This window comes from Oryzias latipes, chromosome 24, assembly GCF_053564925.1.
Source record: "Oryzias latipes strain Hd-rR chromosome 24, Olatipes_Hd-rR_3.1".
Lineage (NCBI taxonomy): Eukaryota > Metazoa > Chordata > Actinopteri > Beloniformes > Adrianichthyidae > Oryzias > Oryzias latipes.
In genome coordinates, this window is record NC_136260.1 from 10,753,042 (window position 1) to 10,775,058 (window position 22,017).

The window sequence follows — 22,017 nt, forward strand, 5'->3', positions numbered from 1 at the left end:
AAGTTGTGCAAATGATCTAAAACTGGTCATAAAAATTCAAAAATGTGACAGTCTTTCTGTGTTCTGTCAGTGTACAAACAATCGTAGTTTAATGTTGACCGTAAACATTATAGTAGTGAAAAAATTGTTTATAATTGCAACATCTTAATTGGTTCCGGCAAATCTTATAACTGTACACACCAATAAATGCTTTTTACTGAGAAAGTTGGTTATTATTTTGTTTTGCTTCTGCTGCAGTTGTGACCTCTAATATTGGCACATTGTTCACACACCAACACACACACACACAAACATATCCATCTGTTTTTCTCTTCTTTTTTTCACCCTGAACAATCCCACAACTTCTTATCTCTCTTCACGGCTGTGCTGCTTTGCTCCCACCACCCTGGCTCCTGCCCCCCCTATCCCCCACATCCATCACACACACATCCTAACACATACACACCTCCAGCCCCCCACCCCCCCCACCCCCCACGCCATTCTGCTGATCAGCTAAGACGCCTCTGATCGGTCACACAACCCCCAGTGCTGCATTTAGATAACTACAGTGTAAAGCCTGTGGTTTTGTCTATAAGCGTGTGTCTGTGCGAACCTGCATTCTTATGTGCATATCACACACAATTTTACTCGATAGGTTTTATGCAAAAAGCGAAAATAAATAAATAATCAACACTGAGTATTTTCTAAATGTTCCACTTGCTTATCCGAGAAAATTAAAAGCCAGTTTCCTTGCAGGTGAAAAATCAAGACAGAATAGAGGAGATTGCAGTAACCAAACGGCTCTCTCCACATTCATCTTGGTTCAAATGGCTCATCGGTCTTGGTGGAAGGTTTAGAGGTGTGTATAATGTATTGTGAAAGTGATAAAGAGCAGGAAGCGTGAAGAAAGAGAGCAGGTCCTCCAGTGCTGGGAATAGAATCTTTTCTACAAAAGACTGGTTGCCCAACATTGGATGTGCCCAGCCACCCAACCTCACAATCATGGTGTCCTGCTGACAATGCACATTTATTCAGAAGTATCCAGTAGCCAGTGGACTGGAATCAACGAGGTTCTAGAAAATTTTGCAATTTGTTTATTTGTTTTTTTTTGTGTGTGTATTTTTACATGAACATTTTCTAACCAAATCAAACCACAATATGCAACTCTGACCAATTCTAGTTTAGGGATTGTATTGCCTAAAACCTCATTACACCACATTTACCCACTGATTATGTCAACTTTTTAATTATCTCCACTTCAATTCATACAGTTTTTTAATTTTATTTTTACAACTCAGATGTTGACATGATTCTTTCCCTTTGGTTTATTTCCGGTCCATAGTTCATAGAAAGTTTGTAAAAGAGTCACATTTCAACTGAAGTGCACCAGAGTCTATTTACAGGTGAAAGGAAACCTTGCTCCTAAGCGGACCACAGTTCATTTGTTTGATCTGCTCCAGAGTTCAGGGGAGCTATAACATGTTCCAAGCAAAAGATGACAATCAGAGGAAACTAACCTGAATACTAATCGAACCTGGTATTGTGAAATCACCTTTCAGAGAAAAGTGGTTTAGGATGACCCAAAAGCAGAAGATTGGAAACCAGTAAGCAAGTTAACCAATTTATCGTAGTCGATTGACAGAAAATTTAAAAAGATTTAATCCAAGATGACTTATTGAAAGCCATGGTTTTAAACACAACACGTGTAGGAGTTCACACTGTCAAAGCTCTGTTAAGAAATCTTTATGTTTTTATACACCGTCTTAAAAAATAGGACGGTAAAACCATTTGCAACCAGTACCCAATTTTGACGTTCTGGTATGGATTTTGAGACCTTAAAATTTTAAATGTGTAATTTGAGTTTTCTATTCAAATTTCTTTTGGGACCTCAAGTCTGTAATAATAAATTCTATTCTATTCTATTCTATTCAATAACTATATGGGATAGGTGCCAGTGGTTAAAAAAATTGAAAAAACAAGTGTGACAAAGATATGGAGATTGATATAAAACAGTAACCAGACAAACAGAAACAGATAAAAAAGCTAAACATGAGTAGCAATCCAAAGCTAAAGGCAGTGAATTGTATTTATTAGTTGACAGTGGCTCCTTGGTCTGTGGAGCATCCTCTCTGCCTCACCATTATGCCTAAAACGCACCATGGTTCACCTGCAAGTGAACTGAGATTCTATATGTTTCATTACAGTTTTCTGGTTTGGTCTGGACCAAAGACCAAAGACATGCAGGGTTCAACTCCTGGTTCAGCTGCGGCTTTCCCTCTGACAGTTTGGAAAATGACCAATGGTCATGAAAAGTACAGTTATCCATGTTTCTCTTTTTGTTCATTTGTTGACATGAAATTTTAATTATTTGTAGTTTTTAATTACTTTGCTTTCACTTGAATTTAATCTTTTTACCTGCATGCAGAAAAAAGAAAAAAACTCCAAGATTAAGCACAGTGGTCAAAGAACAGTTGACAATGGATGAACTGCACTTAAAGCAGCTCTTTATCATCTTTTAACAATTATTTCATACCAGACAGACAGACAGATTATTAGATAAAGCCCTTGTTCCCTATTGCTTAATCTCCGGCATGGGTTTCATAGATTCACTGGTAAGTGTAGTAAAATGTAATGCTACCCAACTTTCAAGACACATCGAATGAGATAAGACCTGAGAAACACACCTTCTCAACCCATCGGTGTCTGCTCTTATCTTTAAGGGCACAGGTGTTTGAAAACCTGCCGAGCTGAGTATTTATTACCAACATGAACACCCACACACATGCACAAGTTATTTGCTCCTTATTATCTGCCACAGATAGTTGATGTCTCCAAAAAAATGTGCTGTTGGGACAGAGATTGATGTTTGATGAATCATTTTAAAATCCATCTGTTCTTGAATCGTCTTATCTCAGAAGGAAAACTTGTTTGGAAGGAAAATATTTAGGAGAATGATCAGAGAGAAATTGTTTGAAGACAGCAGGTTGAGTTTTATGACAACTAAGTTCTTCTTTCACTATCTTTGAAGACCTATTTCTCTGATAATCCTCCCTCGTTTTCCTCTTTTGTTTGCATGTGTCCTTTGTCTGTCCCTGCAACTGTTGAGCCTACAGGCCTTTTACAGCTCTCTCTACACACACAGACCCAACAAGCACAGAGTCGCACACGGTGGGTTCTGAGTGTCCTCTGTCAGCAATTTTCAGTTCTTCCCGTCGCCTTCCATAGAAGACAGAATGAGGAAGAAAACAAAACACATCAATATTAAAAATATTGTGGAGTGGCTGCCTGTTTTTTTTCTCATTGGGTGTTTCTCTGACGTGTTAACGCTACTTTATACACTTAAGAAAGTAGGAAAAATCATCTGTCTGTCCTTGTTTACTACTCTGTTGCCACAATGACTGTGTTGCACACGCACAAACATGAAAAAAATGGGATGGGAGGCACTGCATGAGCAATAAGGAAAAGAGTTTCCGAAGGTAGTTAAGACTACATTCCTTTTAACCTTCACAAACCTTTGGCTGGTTGAAGCATGTAGTGAGCGTGCAAAGAATGCTGGCATTCAACGAAATGTTTAAACTGTTTTATTTCCAAACATGTAAGGCTTTTGGTTCCAAAGTTATTTCTTCCCCATTTTAACCTCTTTCAAAGTCACTGAGACAATTGTCTGGAATAAGCCAAGTGCCTTTAAAGTGTTAATATGTTTCCAAGTATCCTTAATGCTGTGCAAAAACAGACAATAAATATTTTCTTCAACATACCTTGTGTGTTTTAATTCTTCGATTTGTGCTAAAGAATATACTTCCTGTATCAATAGGCTCAAGTGCTCCCAGGCACAAGGCTCCCAGCGCTGTTTGTGAATTGACAGTGTGTTACTGTAAAGTAAAGGTAAAGAACATAAAAAAACAAATGTGGGTAAATACATGCACAAGAAATGTAAAAAAAAACACATGTAGCTTCACAAAACGAAGAGATTTTTATTTCTGTAGGTCGGTGATAATCACTCAACCAAGACAAAAATTGTGTTTTTGGTGTTTTTACATGTTCATTTATCTGATGATGGAGGACTTATAAAATTAAAATTAAGCATAAAATAACAATTCTGAGTAGTTCTTTATCCAAATCATGGTGAATCAGTAGCAGGCGAAAAAATAAAATTGTAAAAAAAAGAAAAATAGTTGTGATGTAGAAGCTACAATAAGCTACAAGCTTTCTGCTCCATCTTTTTCTGATGCATCCACTTGCAGACAAGTAGATCCGTGTACATTTTCGTTTTCCTCATCTGAGCTGCATCTGGCTCAGAACTGTACGGCTGGATAGCTCCGATATTACTCGCCATTTTTGTTGTACTGCTAATGTTAGTTAGGGGGTGTGAGTGACTGAAAGCTAGTGGGAGAGGGTGTAAATAAATGGATGATGGGAAATGAGGACAGGCTTACTCCTTGCCAGCAGTTCAGCCCACAGCTTAGAGGTGAATTTCAAATGAACTCCAGCTGGTCTGCAGAAACTATGTTCTATAAAAGGACACATGTTTTTTTATTTGTGCTAAAAGCTACTTAATCATAACTATAAGACCACTTTAGAATAGATCAAAAGATGATCACAGTGGCAATTTAACGATTCTTGTTTTAGCTCAGAGCTAAAGAAGAAATTCTACAATAAGAAGTGCTTCGCTAAAAAGACAGTAAGCCGTTGGCTCACAGATTAAAGTTAAAGAGGACAATTTGGTCTTTTGTTGCTTTTTAGCAACTAAACAATGCATTGTTTCAAGCTGTAAAAAAAGGTTTATTTTGATTTTAGGTCAGAAAACTATATGTACTTTTTTTTAACTTACAATGAATGGATTTTTTATTTAATGGATGATTTTTTTTAAGCATAAAAGTCTTTTAAAAAATACATTTTTACCATTGATGTTTCCAGCAGTTATCTCCGTACTATTATTAATGATAAAGAAACAGCATAACTTTCAAAATGTATCCAAAAGTTTCGAAAATTCTAAGCCTGTGCTATTTTTTAAATGAAATTAGTAAAATAGACAAAAAGAAAGTAAAAAACAGAAAGTAAAATGCCGTTCTTTGCTTTTTTTTGCAGAAAAAAATACTCTATTTTGACGGAAAATTAATTTTATGGTAAAGTCTAGTTTATGGTCAAAGAAATGCGTTCATTACTTCAAAACTAATTTCTGCTTTATTTCTTCTATGTTAAAAAAAGTTCAACTAAATCGAGACATACATTGATACAAATTGCACATTACGTCCTTGTTCCTTTAAGAGCGACTGCCTTCCAACTTAAAGGTGTACAAAGTCACAAAATTAAGTCCTTATGAGAGAAAATGAAGTTGAAAGTTTTTTTTTATTGTTTGCAATGTCAACACGATTAACTTAAGGTGATTTTATCACAATCCATAAATCCCCAGTCTATAGCTGACAGACCGTGACAAAGCTGGCAGCTTGAAGATAACGTGTGAAGATTGAAGCTTTGGATTCTGTTTTGGTGAAAAGTGCAAATAATGCTTTTTTTTCACATATTTGTTAATTAATGACTTTTATAACTAAGGAGGGTTGTTCTGTCATTAGGAAAATTTTAGTGGTTAAATTAAATTTCTGGCTCAGTTAATGCTTTGTGTGTTCTTGCAATAGTACCTCATTGACCACATGACTGACCAAAAAGGCGCTGTGGTGCATTCACTGATTGCTGTACAGATTTTGTCTTTGTTTGTGTTGTTTATCTCATTATGTATCCTTCTCCCATATGTCTTATTTGGCAGATGTAACATAGACACACACACACACACAGAAACAGGGTAAAAGAGACACTGAACTGGACGACACAACATTTGCCTGCCTCAGCTGTTCATCTCTGCACCGCGGATGACCACAGAGAGCAGCAGTCATGGCTCTGTTCTCCAGCTTGCTCCATAACAGGTGTCATGCACACAAAGGGAAAGTGTGTGTGCCTCTTGGCGTGCTGCATGTGTGCGTTTGCCTTTTCAGCCTGCCTGTGTTTTGGACCACAGACAATCCTTAGCTCTAGGTATTGTTAACTCATTGGCGCAATTATGCCCACTCCTGCCCGCTCACAGGCACAAACACTTTCACCCCGTTGCCTCCACTCACTCCCAAAATGAGTTCACAGGGGGGCATTGGAGATGGGGGGTGAGTTTTGGTGGCTGAGCAGAGGGCAGATTTATGGACGGCACCCTGTGACGAGTGTCCTAAATGAGGCAGTCAGGCATGATCCTACAATGTGAATTAACTTGTCTGGACAGCTTAAATGCATAAATGAAGTGGACAGAAAAGAAGACATGAGATTGAACTATGTTTTAAAGACGGATTGGGAAGTTGTGGCTGGAGAGGTGGGGTTATGGTGACAGTGTGTGTGTGACTAGTTGTGGGGTCTATTGAAAGGCTCTTCCTTCTGCTCTATTTACCCAGGTGAATAGGGAACCAAGCCTAAGCGGGAAGACATGTTTTATATTTGGAAGGGGGATGTTGATGTGTCTTTAACAGTAGCACAATTTAATGAAGCAACTTTTTTTCACTACTCCTTTCCTGCACCCATACACCCTGACATGGGCTCTCACAGCTATTTAAACAGTAATTTCATGCAATTTTAAAGCTTCTCCACTATGCTGAAGCACAAACAAGCCTTTTTGTTTTTTTGTTCTTGTGACGAAGGAAGCCCTGACCAAGCTGATGCGAAGCAGACAAAAAAACGAGGTCTGACAGGAAGTGTGTGCAACAAGGGTGCATGTGTTTTTTAGTTGGGGGGGGGTTGCTACTGGGAAAACAGAAACCAAGTTGACAAACTTGACCGCACATTCAATGCCAGAGAGCTGAGAAGATGTCTACTGGAGCGGGTCTGCTTGCTTCTGCATGTGTCTGGTTGTGGTTCCCCATACAGACCCTGTTCCACCACAGCACAGTCAGACTCTTGGAAATGAGTGAAAACAAAATCTTCAAAAACTCTTGAAATATTGGTCAAACAATTAAATACGTTTGCAGCGCCACATTTTCATTCTTATGTGTTTATAAAATGTTAACTTTTTTTAATGCATGAAATTCTTTTGAAATTATCTGAAACAAATGAGCTTTTTTTTTACAACGAAGAAAAAAATCCAATTTCAATGACATTTTGAATGTTTTTTTCTTAAAAGTAGGTGGATATCCCTATAACGGGGTGGCCAGGTGCAGAGCTCCCGACCTCTTATTGGAATATTAAAGTTTGATTCCCACCCTGTTCGCCCGTGTGTTAAAGTGTCGTAGGGCAAGAAACTAAAAACCCCACATTCTTCCTGGTGGTTATAGTTTGGCGCCAGTGTTCGGCAGTGGAGATGCCATTGTTGTGTGAATGTGTGTGTAAAGCACTTTGGGCCTTGAAGGAAAGTAGAAAAGTGCTATATGAGAACACCCCATTTGTTAAAGCTCTACATTAATACAGTGTGTATCAGGCATAGAAAGAATGCAGTGTAATTTTCTTACACTGCATTCATTCTTTCAAGGCAATAGATGCTAAGTCATTGGTTAAACAGTTTTGTTTGTACCAATGTCACAACAGTACTACTTCTGTAATAATTTCCCGCTTTCACACACCTGTAAACATTTCTGCTAAAAGAGTTATTTCATATACTTATCAAACTAACGACCATTTTCCATTGTCCCTGACACAGTTGGCTTCACGTTCTGCAGTCTTGACCCATTTTCTGAAATGTTTACAGTAATTGTTCTGGGCTATCTGCAGCAGGCACATGGTCTATACATATGTTGCTCCTGAAAACTATAAAACAAACGGCCAAACGAAAGGCAGCCAAATCTGGGAAGGCAGTAACTGTTACAGTAGAGTCTAATCTCCTCAGCACCGGTCCCCATCGCTGTGTGTGTGTGTGTGTGTGAGTATGAACTCTTCTACCCTCCTATCTCTCCAGCCTCTATCTGCTGAGTATGTTTTTTTGTTGTTTTGAGGTTGTAAGAATGTACTGTTCATGCATGTGCTTTTTGTGATTGGGAGTGTCAGAGGGTGTGCACTATTGATGCTACAAGTTGTCCTTGTGTTAGTGGCCTCATATGGCAGCCAAACATGAAAAATGTGGGCTCCTGTCATACCTTTTTTTTTTTACCTTTATCAACCTGAAATCTCTACATATGAATAAACTAAACTCCTTTATTGAAAATAAATTTTATTTTATCATAACTATAGGCTGTAATGAGAAACCACCATAAAACCAGTTGATTTTTAGCGTGCCCAGTGAGGACAAATTTGTTCAGATTCATTGTAATACCTGTTACTGTTTTCATACATCATAGTAAAATTACATTTTATTTGCAACAATCTTTGTAGCAGCTTTTGTTTTGTCTGTGTGTTGTGAAAATATTTAAAATGCACTTTACATATTTTTTTCTTAAAATCTTATGTAAAATGTATTTGAATCCTCTGCCTCGTGACATAATAAACAAGCTATCTCAAATATCTATAGTTAAAAAAAAGATGTAAAGCTTTCCTTAAGCTTTAAAAAAAAAACTAAAAATAAATTTTTTTATTCTTCTCATGTCCTGTTTTCCCTCTCAGTCACACCAGGTTTAGGTTGTCAATCATCCACAGCTGTCTTGATTAAGTTATAAGTGTCTGCTTTTTCAGTTCTTACTGGTCATCTGTTTTGTCACCTTTTTGTTAGTTCTGACACGTTCAAGTGCATTTCTTAAATGTTTAAATTTCTGCCACCAAGCCTTGACTCCTGCATATTGGTTCCTACACCACCAGTTCTTGAAAATTCTATCGCATTTATGCTAATATGTTTGCACTAAGATGCAATAAATAGTATTTTGCCTCTGAGATGGTTGGACCATAACCAAAACGTTTATCAACTGGCCTGCCAATTCAGTGAACTTTATTTGATTATTTTTTAATTATTTTAACCTTTTCTCTAAAGTAGATTAAGACCCTTTGAGATCAAGATCTCTTTTTCAAGGGCAACCTAGTCAACAGGTCAGGAGCACGTGTCATAAAACAAAACAGTAAAAAAACAGGGAAAAAAATGTTGCAGAACAAAAAAATAAAAAAATACGTAAAACAGGCATTTAGGAATGGATTTTTTTTAAGTAAATAGAAGAGTACATTTGTAAAATTCTCAAATTAAACTAATCAATTATTTGGAAAGTTTTGTCAATGTCAAAATTTTACATACATCTTTGAAATATTAAATATTGAAAACCTTTTGCTGTCTATTTATACAAGTAAAGTACAGGTTAGGAAATATGATTGTACCCCGAAATACATAGTTAATAAAAAGTTATCTGTGAGCTCAGCACTAGAAGTCCATCCAGCTAGAAAAATGAATAAATGACATCATAATTTGGAGATAATAAAGGAACTCCTGAAGGCATTTTTTGTGAACTGAATTGCCTTTGAGCTCAAATGATTCCAGATCGTATTTGGGCATCAAACACTGCACTTTTTCTGCCTTGATTAAGGCCTGAAGCACTGTAACCCTTGTGCTATCCTAGGCACTCTAACATGGCGAGTTGGGTCATCTAGACCCCCCAGACAGTGCTCTGAACGTTTTTTCTTCAATGATTTGTGATCTTCACTGGTGTCCATGGATTACATGAAATCTTTCCACCTTTCCAGAGTAGATGTCCAGAGTACATCTGAAGAAAATATGTACTTAAAGTTCCACTTCAATTATCTTTTGATCTATTCTTAAAGCGTTCCCAGTGTCCCTTTTAAGTTTAAAAAAAAATTTGCCGAGCAGCAGTAGTTCAGTAGAAATTCGCCTCTGAGTCAGGGGTGAGACTAATGGTAAGAGTAAGCCTCCCCTTACTTGCCGTCATCCATCTCTCCTGCTAGCTCACAGCCCCTCACAACCCCAACCTAACATTACTGGTGCAACAAAATTGGCGAGCAATATTGGAGCTATCCAGTGGTATAGTTTAGAGCCAGATGTCAGCTCAGATAAGGGAAAATGAAGACATGCATGGATCCATTTGTCTGCAAGTGGAAGCATTAGAATGGAGCGGAGCAGGGAGGTTGTGGCTGTTGCAGGTTTTTGTGCAAGCTTTTTCAAATGATTTCAAATGAATTTTTTTTATCTGTTTCCAAATTAACTACAATTTCAATAAAAAAATACTCAGAAATGCCAGTTTAGCATAATTTTCTGTATTTATGTCCTCCATCATGCAAAAAATGCCACAAGAACATGTTAAAAACATAATCGGAGTGGGTCTTCAAAAGGGGCATGGGGTTCCTCAAGAGGAAATTTGGCTGCTCTAGTTGTGTCAAGAGGAAAGCTTTAGCAATAACACAAATACTTTTAGAAAGCTGACCCAAACCATTTGAGCTAAACTAAACAGTTTGCAAGAGTATTAGTTTGTTTGAGCAGTTTCAGTCAGGATTTAGCACTGAAGCAAAACTGGTTTAAGTTACTGACCTAGTTGTACTTGCAGCTGACAGCGGCCTTGTGTTGCACCGTAGTGTTTCCATAGGACTTTAAAAACCCACAGCATCCTGTTACACAGGCCAACACTTTAATTAGAATCAAGGCTGGTGCTGTAAATTCATTTGAATCATACATGACTGGTTTCAGGATGTCGCAATCTTGTCCATGTTAATAATGGTGTCCCACAAGGTTCTGAACTAGGTCCAAACCTTTTTTCTTCACACATGGTTTTATAGTCAATTTCTTTAAAAGACGTGAAATAACGTGACTCATCTTTTATTTCAAAAATTTAACATTTGCTGTAAAAATGTTTCAACCACCTGCTCAAAATCTGTGCTAAAAGAAACTCAATCAAGCCCATCCTGGCTGTAAAACTAAAGCACTTCAGCTAATTTATGATCAGCTGCTGGAGTTCTGAGTGGTACTTCTAGGACAGCTCACATTTCTTTTAAGTTTCTCTGCTGGTCAAGTTAGAGAGGAAAATACTTTGAATCTCCTAACTACGAAAATGTTTTCCAGAGGGCGTTTTAGCAGGATTTAGAGGCCTCTCAATTATAAAGACATCCATCAGGGCAGGACAAAACCCTTTGAGTTGCGCTTGTAAATAATGTGCTTCACAAAGAAGTGCAAGTTGGGTGTTTACTTAAAACAGAATAAGAAATTAGACAAAGTCCATCATTAACTGTGCACCATAGAAGAAGGACAAGATATCAGGCTCCCCCTGATCCAGGCCTCCTCACCTACCTGACGGATGCCAGCAGGGGAGCGGTTGTTCCCGCCTTAGTATCACAACTGCAGCTCGGGAATGAGGAAATCAGGAAGGTGGCTGACCTGCATGAAAATTTGTAGCGTGTGTACATACACACACACATGCACGTGATCGCTCAGGAGCCCGCCATTTCTGCAACATCCGCCTATAAATCTATTGTGACACACAAACTGAATTTAGGTGCCAATCTGCTTGCAACAGACGTGTTTGATTTAACAGAGAAAAGGAGGATGGAAGGGGAAAAAAAACTGAAATAAAAGTGAACTTCTGCTTTAACTCATGAGAAAAGAAAGTTCTTTTTGACCTGATAAATACTTATTTGGTAAAGATCAAAATAAAATCAGCAAAAGAAAATTGTGAATTTGTTGTTGTTAAAAGATGCTGCTGGTTGTCCTCTTGTCCTCTGAGAAAAGTCTATTGCATCTCACATGATCAATTTGAGCCAGTGTAGTTTTTATCACATAAACCACTACTCTTCAGCACACATTTTCACACAGAGACATCTGCTTTGTCTGTCAAGTGGAAGCAGGTGTTTAAGAACCTCGTGGGCTTTGGGGCTTTTCTTCCCTTCTTTTTCTTTTTCTTCTTTTTCGCATTTTATAATGTGGTTAAATTGCCAATGTGAGAAAATTGCTTTGGCACAGCAAACATATCTATAGAAACATACATATTTGCGTTTTAAATGAACTTAAAACTATCTGAATTAGAAATAAGCTAATTCTTTCCTCTTATTTATGGTTTGCGTTGACACAAACATGAAGATAGTACCTTCGAAACAATTTCAAAAGGCTTGCAACCACAATAAAAATATATTTGCTCCTCTCTGCACTCGCTAGACGTGTCCATCTTAAGTGACATTTCCTTTTATATACGTCTGATGCGACACATCTCTATTTAAGGCTGGTTTGGTGCATCTGGGTAAAGTGACAGTGGGAGGAGGGCCCCACTGCTGCTTGCAACCACAGGAAAACAAATCCCATTGAGAGGCTGAAGCTCAAAAGCCATTTTTGCTCTAGTCCTGCGTGCACCCATCTTTGTTTTAAGGAAATGAACATTGTGAGTATGTGCTTTGTTGTTGTAGAATGTGTAGAGGAGGTTTTGCCCCCCGTTATCCTCCTAAAAAAGAACGGTTGGAAAGGATTTGCCTATTTCCTTTAGCAGCTGATAAACTGTCTAGTCTTCTAGTAAAAAGCAGGTGAAAGAAATGATTTTACGACATGCTATGCAAAGCCATGTGTGTGTCCAGGAGAGTTTGAGTATTTGAATACTACCGTCCTGGCTTTAATTTGAATGAATGAGATAGGTACCACAGAAGATTAACTCATTCACTTAAAGAAAATGAGTTACGATAAACTACGGTGCAGCTTCATGGTATCATTTAAGAACTTTACTACCATTTACAACCTAAAAATATAATGCCATCTAAGAAGGGCATCCAATAGATGAAGCAATGAACTGCTGTGAATAACCAAATTCATAGAAATGACACAAAGCAGAAGGTTGTAATAAAAACAGCACACTTTATTTTTGCCAAGCAGAGTAGAAAAGTATAAAAAAAAACACAAAAACTTGGCATGTATAAATGATTTTTGTAAAAAAAGAAATAGTTGCAAAGCTAGTATCAAAAATGTATTGGTATATAAAAAAGAAATGCCTGCTAAGTGTTTGACATGGGCTACTGCCTTTTTGTAAGAATATAAAAATGCTGCTGGTGAACGCTTTACAAAAAACAACACAAAACTGTTGATAGAAAAGTCTTACAAAAGTGATAAAAAAAACATTTCCAGTTTTTTCTTGTAGTATTCCATTACAATAAAATAAAAAAATCAGTGTTTACTGCTCTTTTTTTCTAGAAAATTCAAGTGCGGCTTGGTCTCACTCTTAATGGATGAAGCTCATGATGTCAAACATTTATGATTTTAACATTCAGAAATATTTGAAGTAAATGTACTTTTGCTGGTAATTTGCAACAGTAAAGTTGTAAATTTAGGAATTTGATCATTAAATGCTAACCAAAACATGATACTGTGAAGGCCAGAAAGTGGCAACGACATTTGAAATGAGTGCTCTATTTCTGATGAAATGAAGGTGGCAATGTGGTTATCAGGTAATACTACTTTTGGTTGGCCCCTTTTCAAATTTGAATAGCATTTTTTTTTCTTTTTGAGAACAAGTTCATCCGTTCCTGTGAAGTGTTTACATCAGGTGGCTCAGACCAAACAATGAAATCCTCAGTAGACCCCATACAACCATGTAAAGAAAGATAGAAAAGAAAGTTCAAAGTAAAAATACAGAGGTCAGTTTTGAAATAATAACAAGGCATGTATGCTAATGCTAACAGGGCTTAAATACTTAAAATTACAACACTGCTCTATTGGCCAATTGTAAAACAACAACAAAGTCATCACCGAAAAAAACTAATAAATTAATCAACTTGTTCTTTATATTAATATCAAAATTTGTAACTCATAATACAGCCCAATGCAAACATAGTTACCGTTTCCCATTTATAATACAACATTGATAATAGTAATAATACACAATGGAGATCAAAAGAGAAAGTATTCATTATAGTATTTAGCAAAACCCAAATCAAATTCTATGTAAAAAGATTTTGTAAAAAACAAACAAAACAAAAAAAAGTTTAGTCTTTGGTTGGTTGAAATCCAACAAGTGTGAGTGTAAAAACACAGATGGCATGAAGCCTCTCCCAACTGTTGTACCACAAAAACACAGAGACCTGTGATGCTGTGTCTGCCCAGCGTTTGTCTACATCACAAGCGTCCTGGCAGGGTAAGTGTTGATGTACTTGTGGCTCTGCTCTGATGCCATAATGTGCTCTTCTGCTTTTGTACAGGTCCCCTGATCCCAAGAACTGAGCTGCTGTAGGGAAAAAAAGGATGATGGTGGGTTATAAGGCAACCTATACAAATATTTATGTAAGTAGCAATCGAGCGGGCACACACCTGTAGTGGGCTATTCATGCCTTTGCGAGGGAGGTGATAGGTTTTGTGTCCATCTTCATTCAGTAATGAGCTGGTAAGTAGGTCCTGAAGGAAATAGCAATTACTGGGTTAAACGACAAGCGTTTTTACAATAGGATGGAGTTGGAAAGCTGAAAAACTGATAAGGTGGTCTTACAGGTACTTCCTGTGCAGGACCGTTGGGGGAGAAGAGCTGCGCATTGAGGTCTTGTCCTTCCCACTGCATGCAGGGGCTCCTCTCACATGGAGACTCCACCTTTAATCCAGAACCATCAAGGTCATTCATATGTTCATCTCCCTAAAAGAACAATGCCAGTAGGATAGATAAGAAATAAAAAGTACCTCTTGTTTTATCTTCTTAAGAGGGGGCTGCTCAATGGCACACTCCATCGGTTCCTGCTTGATGGAATCAACAATCTGTTGCTCCAGCGTGGTGTTCTGAAATTGGTGCAAGTCATTTCATTAATCTCAAATATCCAGCAACAATAAATATGAACAAAAACTGTCAAAATTAAAGGTTTTAGTGGTCTCACCACAAGTTTAGGGGGTCCGTATTTGGCCTCTTGAAGTGTCAAAGTCGGCCTGAATGGAGTGGGTGTGCGAGGAGTGGACTCCATGATGGATCGATGAATGTTTGGAGTCCGGAACCTGAGAACGGAGATGACACAGCTGTTTAGGAAGTTGGTGCAGCCAACACGACCTCGCAGAAGAGATGATCCAGCCTCTCACATTTCCGTGTCTTTCTGCGGCCTCAGGTTGTGGTCAATAAGAGGCTTGGAGTCCACAGGTGAGCTCATCTGTAAACTGTCATCGGAGTGTTCTGGGCTCATTGAGTGGATGAGAAACTGATTAAAAAAAGGAAACAAATTTTTATTTAATAAAGAGATCAAAGGGGGGGAGTTTTCAATAAATGATTCAGATCTTTGGGGCTGAAAAGTGGAAAGAACTTGGGTAAATTAAAAACGAGAGGTTTCAAGCAGGCAATGATTATTCCTCAATGATTGATTCTCGATTTTTGACCATTTTGTTTGTTTTAGCTTCTTATGTCAGTCAAGTAGGTACAATTCTAGTCATTTAACCCCTTCAAAACTGAATTACTGGTAACTAAAACCAAACCAGACACAGAAACATTTCTAAAGGTAGACAAAGGATGTTTCCAGCTAAATTAAGATCAAAGGGGATCAAAGGAAAATTTGTAAGCCGTCTAAATTTGACGGATCGTAAGATGGGGAAAAAAATGAAAATAAAGGTTTACATGAACTTACTGAATCAATGACAGAATCCATGAAGTCTGGAATAGTATTTGTGAATGCTGGGCTGCTGTGATGGCTGCTGCTGCCACGACTGCAGTGGCCACGCGTTGTGGAGGCGCTCTCCTCAGGTAGGCAGCTTTGGTCGAGCAGTGGTACCGGTGCTTGGTGATGAGGTAAGGACAGAGCTACACCTTCTGAGCTGCTCATCAGTGAGCTCTGACCGGCCCAGTTTGAATAGGTTGGAGTAATCTGGAGAGAAAAACAAAACAAAAAGGAAAACGTTCAAAAATGATAAAGAGATTAAATCAGACAACAAAAGAATTTGTGAATATTTGACAAAGGAATCCAAAAGAAAGGGAACTCTTTTATGAAGAGCGACATCATAAGTGTTGAGTAGAGGAGGGTTGCACAAGGGGTCTCACACACACATGCACACACACACTCTCAGAAATGGCGATAAGGTCCTGTTTCATCACTTTTGAGAAACAGACCCCCAGATGTTTCCTCCTCGTGCCCACAGACGCACAGATCCCACCACTGTCCTTAAAACAGGTCACACGCACTTTCACACAAACTATTCTGGATCTCTAGCTCCTTGCATGGCAAACAAAAGCTACGTACTGGTAGTGATGGTTGGCCTTTCAGCTCGTTTTCTGTTGACATGAGCAGAAGTTCGATCTCTTTCACCCTCTGTTCTTTCTCAGGATCTTCCTCCCCATAGTGTCGCTAAAAGGAGAAGAGTGGAAGAGGAACAGATTTGTACTTTCCTGTCTTACAATAACTCTTATTGTTGGGCTGTAGCGATTGCTTAAACTCTCTTTTTTCTTTTCTTACTTGTATAGCAGCGGTTCCATGTTGGGGAATGTTGAGGATGTTAAAACGCAGAGCCATTGAGAAGGGCATCTGTGGAGGCAACCAGAAACATGATCAGATGAATCCTGAATGTTTGTGCATGTTTAGGTTTAATGATGTCGGTTTGATTCCACTCACTCTGTGCGTGTCAGAAATGTAAGCATAGTTGACAGGTGACAAAGGAAGCAGTTGTGTGTGATCGGGGAAACTCATGACAGGATTGGTGGGTTTGGTGTAGTTGTGGCTGATGGGAAGAGAGGAGCTGCTGCTCTTTGACGTGTTCTGAAGGTAGCCTTCTTGTTCGACCTTTCGCCTCATGGTGGAGTTCCAGTGGTTCTTTATGGCGTTGTCAGTTCTGTGGGAGAACAGAAATGCATTTTGACTTGGATTTTTTTTTTCAGAACACACTTGTGATATCCTAACACCCCAGACCTAGAAGGGGGACACTCAAATGCTCATTATCTACACAGGCAAGGGCAGATAAAGTCTCAGTCCCACACAAAAACACATGCAAGCAACTGATAAGCCTATCAGAACAGAGCAATCACTTAATCTTAAATTTATCAGTCTCCCGCTTTTCCACTCATTTTGTAATTCATCCTCCCCAACATTCTGCGTCCACATCTAAACCTTTTCTCAATTCCTTTAGCGTCTTCTCATCTACTTTAGCAGCTTTTGCAGAGCTTCTCCCTCACTCGTACCTGCCGGGGAGAAGCTTGGCGATTTCTGCCCAGCGGTTTCCCAGCTTCTCGTGGGCCTGGTAGATGATTCTGTCCTCCTCTTCGGTCCACGAGGTCTTCTTGACCTCTGGGTTCAGGTGGTTGTGCCAGCGCTCCCGGCACTGCTTCCCGATGCGCCCCTTCAGGTGCTTGGCTATCACCGACCATCTCTTTGCTCCGTATTTCTGGACCAACTCGATCACCTGGAGAGTTTTTGATTGGGGGTCAAACGAGAAGTGGCGGATTGAAGATGAGGAAAAGGGGTGGAGAAGAAAGTAACAGAGTAAGGGGAGAAAAAGAGGGGTATAAAGATTAACACACACAAAAAAAACAACAACAAGATTTCCAAAAATTAAAATGATTTTATTGCTTCTTCTCATGTCCCTCTCCAGGTTTACTCTCAAACAACTAAGAACACCTGGCAGGGGGGCAAGAAGGGAGTTTCCACCGGAACGTTAGCCACTCTGCTAATGATTACAGTGGAACGATGGTGGAAATACAAGTCCTTCGGATGAGCTGGATAAATACCTAACAGGTTGTAAGACACCCAGCATGGCATAAGTTGTGCAACAGCAGCAAAAAATGTGCAACAGCAGATGAGAAATTGCTTCAGAGTGGTTGCTTTAATCACACAGGAACATAAAGTCAAGTAGTCATTTTCACCTTTTAAACCGTTGCTGTTTTTAATAGTTTTTCTGGAAGAATATATTGTGATATAAACGTATTTTCAGCAGTTTCCTATACGACTTATAGAATGTGGAGTGTTTTCTTACCCTCTGATCCTCCTCTTTGGTCCAGGGCCCTTTGATGAGTTCAGGGTTGAGCACCTTTTGCCACCTGTGCTGGCACTGCACATCTGTACGATTCTGGTTGATTTTAGGGGGGAAAAGTGAACATTTTTTCTGTTAAATGTGTGCTACAGTAAGGTAGAAACACAAATAAATCAACTGTTGTTAATAGTGAGAGTTATGTATGTGCAATACTTACAGATAACAGACTTGCAATGACTTTCCAGTCTTCTGATCCATGAAGTTCCACAAGTTTCTTTAACTTCTCATCCTGTAAGGAATCAAGACACTGACTTGAAATCATTCCCAGGAATCAGACAATAGTCAATGAATGAGGCTGGGCAGGGCAATAAAGTATGCATTCTTGGGGAGTGATTTCAGCTCAGATGAGGTTTGGGTTGTTTGAACAGTTGAGGGTGTCTACCTCCTCTCTCGTCCATCGCGTTTTGCCGAGGTGGCGTTTGCCCGTCTTAGCCATCACTCCATCATAATCATGCTCGTACATCTCTGTTTCTTCATCATCCTCCTCGCTGCTGTAAACACTGCAAGGCAAAAGGACAAGAGTGCAAGACCGTCAGAAGGATCCAGGTGAAAAATACTCGCTGGTAAGGTGTAAGAAGGGCAAATAGTCTGAAAATAAACTGTTTTTTAATGCAACTTTATCCTAGTCCCCGGTTATCTATTTGCAAAGAGCATATAGAGATCAGCCCACTCTTCGACCCATCAGGTGTCAAAACATAAAACCAGTCAATCTTGATAGCTTGGGTGCAGGCGTAAAGCCAAAACAACCAAAAGCAAAGTAAAAAAAAAAGGAAAGAAAGAAAGAGCTGCAGCTTGAAGGAAGGGAGGGAAGGAAGGAGGGAGGGAGAGGTGGATAGATGAACAGGTTCCAGTGTTTTTGGTTTCCACAGATACTGGGATTGGCGCATGCATCATAATTTTGTGACTCCAGCATGTTCAGACCTGCACTGGTATTGTACAGCACAGCCATGCGTGCATACACGCACCTACACACACACACACACACACACACAAACAAGGGAGCTGGTTAGCCAATCAGAATGAAGAGCCCTAACAACCTGGAAGACAGGTAGGGTGCTTCAGAGAGCAGCAGGTGAACAGGAACAGTAGGGTTATTTATTGAAGACGATCTTCCTCATTTTTTCAAATGTTACTAGACCAAAAATACACAGCATATGAAGAAGTAAAAAAACCACAAGGAATGTTTAAAGTCTAAAATGTTTAACTTTTGGGTGCTGATTCTGACAAATAATATAATTGTATTGTATAATTAAGTGTGTGTTTATATATATATATATATATATATATATATATATATATATATATATATATATATATATATATATATATATATATATATATATATAGACAATATCACCATCATGCAGGATAAAAGATTTACATGTTAAACCATCAGAAATTTTTAAAAGCAATAAATGACTGAAAACAAATGTAGCAACACCACAAAAAGGGGGGAAAAAAAGATCAGAATCAGCCAAAAATTCATAAAAAAAAGTAAATGATGATCACTGTACATCTTTCCTTTACATGTTTTTTGCAGAAAGTCCCCCTTGTGTGGCTCTGTTCATTCTCCATTAAAATAAAAGCTCACAGTTAATTGTCAGAATTAGAGAAACAGCTTCACATCACATGCTTTAAAAGAACTAAACTGATACTATTTATCCACATTTATGGAAAAATAAAAACACTTATAAATAAGTAAAAGGGCTACAAACTTGCTCGCCTATAGAGGACGCTGTGAAAGTGCACTTAGAGCTGAGCGCTATAAGAGATGCTGTAAAACATACGAAAACTCTAAACTCTTCATAAAAGTGTCATACATGTTTTTACAAGATAGTAGAATAACAACAATCTGGTCGCTTAAAATCCCCAATGAGTAACGTTTAGGAATCATTTTACGTTTATCCAAAACCCCTTCTTTTATTTTGTAGTATTTCATAAAAGCGGCTCACAGCGTGGCATTAAAGCGCGCGCGTGTCTCCTCAGTGACAGCGGCGCGAGGAGCGCACATGCCAGATGACCACCTGTCATTGGCGCGACGCCGCGAGCCTCCCACACCACCGCTCTATCTGCCAAACGCATGATACAAAAAGAAAGAGCCGAAATGTGAGAAACCCCCTGAAACACCGTCAGGGAGATGCGCATTCACAGTTAACCACCGCGAAAACAGCAAAGCAACTAAACGGAGAAATTAAGTAGACATAAGAGAGACGCGCCTAAAGACAATGAACGCTTTAAGTACGATTTTCTGTTACCTGTTTCTCGGCCGCCGGGTCATTCTACAGTCTCGTAAGCGGCTTGCAGCAGGTTGCGCAGAACATGTACTTTCGCTATCTGCGCTGGTTTTATTCTCCCGACGAAGCAACAGGTTGACATTAATTTAAACTGCAGCAGCCCGTCCAACTCCTCCTCCTCTATCCCGGCCACTTTGGCGCTCCTTACTCTAAACTCACAACACGCATGCGCAGTATTCCCTTCAATGTAGTCCGACTTTTTTTTTATTTTTTACAACAGTTTCATAAATGTTGAAAAAACAGACATTTATTTGTAACTTCAGAACGGAGCAAAGATACCCTTAATATAGCATTCTATTCAGAAATATATTTAGTCAAATATGTTAATGTTAAAACGTTAACACTCCCCATAAAGCCATGTAAATGTGTTTATTAAAGTACTAAAAAACTTAAGCGCATGTATAAGTATAACGTTGTTGCTTCAAGTGAACTGATATAAACTCTAAAAAACAGTTTTATTGATTTCCCTCTGTGCTTTGAATAGGATGTTTCGGCAAGCTAAAAGTGGAGTTTCATATTTACGAAGTTTCCCTGAAGTCCTCAGCTGCTTTGACAGAAGCGCCTTCTGCTTGAAGTCTTTACATGATAAATGTACGACTCGTCTCTGTTGTTTTTAAGGCAAGAAGTGGAGACTAAAACATCAGCCATGTGGATACGTGATAAATAGAAAAAAAAACTTGCATGCAAAAAGGGAAAAGAAAAAAAGTGAAGTTGCTTCGCTTCCAGCGCCACCTGTTCGTCGTGGAGTCCCCCACTGGTGTTGCAGATGTTTCCCTGTGATAAAAGCTCGCAACAAAACCTTGTCTTATCTTTCCGCTACAAAACGAGTTCTGTTCCAGCGAAAACAAACAAGTTAAAGAAATCCAGTTGCAATAAAGCCATTTGTGGTAATTTATTGCGCTTATAACTCACACTCTCTTCAAAGCGAGTGCAGTTGGGCTCTGTGGGTCGTTCCTGAAGTTTCACTTTGACTTGATCGACATAATGCAAACAACCCCAAACTCCAGTAGGAGCAAGTTAGGCCAGTTTTTTCTCCCCCCCCATCCTTCTGTGGAGGAAATAAAAAGTAACGCTCTTGCACACAACTTGAGTTACTTCATTTTTCTTTTTTTTGCTCTCCCTTTTTTTCAGGGATCACAATCCTGCAAGAACATTTGAATGAATTTGTTTTGGTGAAATTTTCCATTCTCTCTGTGCTGCAGAAAGAAGGAGGGGTGGACGGCTTTATTTGTACAAATGTGTCTTCTCATTGTATTAGTTCTTCCATACACGAGCGTATTGTCCTGGTCACTTTTAATTATCATCACCCCAGAGCTGCCTATTGTCCCAGAGTCTTTATAAAATGGGGGGCTGATAATACACATGCGTCTGCACATGTTTATGTGGACACGAAAAGGTTCCCACTTGATGCTTTGATAAACAGCAGCCCCTGTGGAGGACCAAGCATTGTACAGGAGATTTACATTAAATCTGTTGTCATTAATAGTGCACAACAAAGGACATTTTGCCTTACATCTATGTTTTTCTTTTAAATGCTACATGCCTGTGATAGAATTTGTCAGATGCCTGTGGATTTTATCGCTGACTTCCATTTTAATACCCACCTGTGTACATAAGCTTTGTTCCAGTCATTTTTGCCTCGAGGATGTGGAATTTCTTATCTATTCAAATCCACTTGCAGCAGCAGTCGTGCAAGATTGCAATTCAAGATGCTCCAGATTAACAGAAGGTGGTCACGTAAAGGTGATTGGTAACCAAAAGGGTCAAAAACATCAAAAATAAATATTGCTTTCAGACATTTTAAAAGGATGAGGATTATCTTTGGCTATTTTTGCCTCTTGGGGTGTTGTTTTATGGAGCATTGCTTTTCCCTCGAGGGTAATGTTGTTGTTTTTTTCAACTTCAGCT

At 38.8% G+C, this 22,017-nt stretch overlaps 1 protein-coding gene and 1 long non-coding RNA gene across 5 annotated transcripts; one reads left to right on the top strand and one right to left on the bottom strand.

Moving 5' to 3' along the window:
* The first annotated feature begins 445 nt into the window (after nucleotides 1-445).
* On the top strand, nucleotides 446-3,736 carry LOC105357191 (uncharacterized). Its single transcript, XR_002872926.2, has 2 exons — nucleotides 446-838; nucleotides 2,184-3,736. It is a non-coding gene; the product is annotated as an uncharacterized LOC105357191 (long non-coding RNA).
* An 8,941-nt stretch (nucleotides 3,737-12,677) lies between these two features.
* Nucleotides 12,678-21,133, bottom strand: myb (MYB proto-oncogene, transcription factor). Of its 4 annotated transcripts, none has more exons than XM_078942332.1 (15): nucleotides 21,022-21,133; nucleotides 18,198-18,315; nucleotides 17,973-18,044; nucleotides 17,759-17,851; nucleotides 16,968-17,188; nucleotides 16,405-16,621; nucleotides 16,249-16,317; nucleotides 16,036-16,140; nucleotides 15,427-15,663; nucleotides 14,891-15,006; nucleotides 14,695-14,809; nucleotides 14,504-14,599; nucleotides 14,319-14,417; nucleotides 14,144-14,227; nucleotides 12,678-14,060 (listed from the first exon to the last, which is right to left on the bottom strand). In XM_078942332.1, the coding sequence occupies exons 2-15, from the start codon at nucleotides 18,276-18,278 to the stop codon at nucleotides 13,947-13,949; spliced, it is 1,719 nt and encodes a 572-aa protein (XP_078798458.1). In that variant the 5' UTR covers nucleotides 18,279-18,315; nucleotides 21,022-21,133; the 3' UTR covers nucleotides 12,678-13,946.
* Between the last annotated feature and the right edge of the window lie 884 nt (nucleotides 21,134-22,017).

Coding starts and splice junctions, on each gene's coding strand:
- myb (XM_078942331.1), bottom strand. CDS start 19,826: ATGTGCGCTCCTCGCGCCGCTGTCACTGAGGAGACACGCGCGCGCTTT. Junction 17,852..17,972: donor TCATTGCAAGTCTGTTATCT/GTAAGTATTGCA, acceptor AAAATCAACCAG/AATCGTACAGATGTGCAGTG. Junction 14,810..14,890: donor CCGCAGAAAGACACGGAAAT/GTGAGAGGCTGG, acceptor CTCCGTTCTCAG/GTTCCGGACTCCAAACATTC.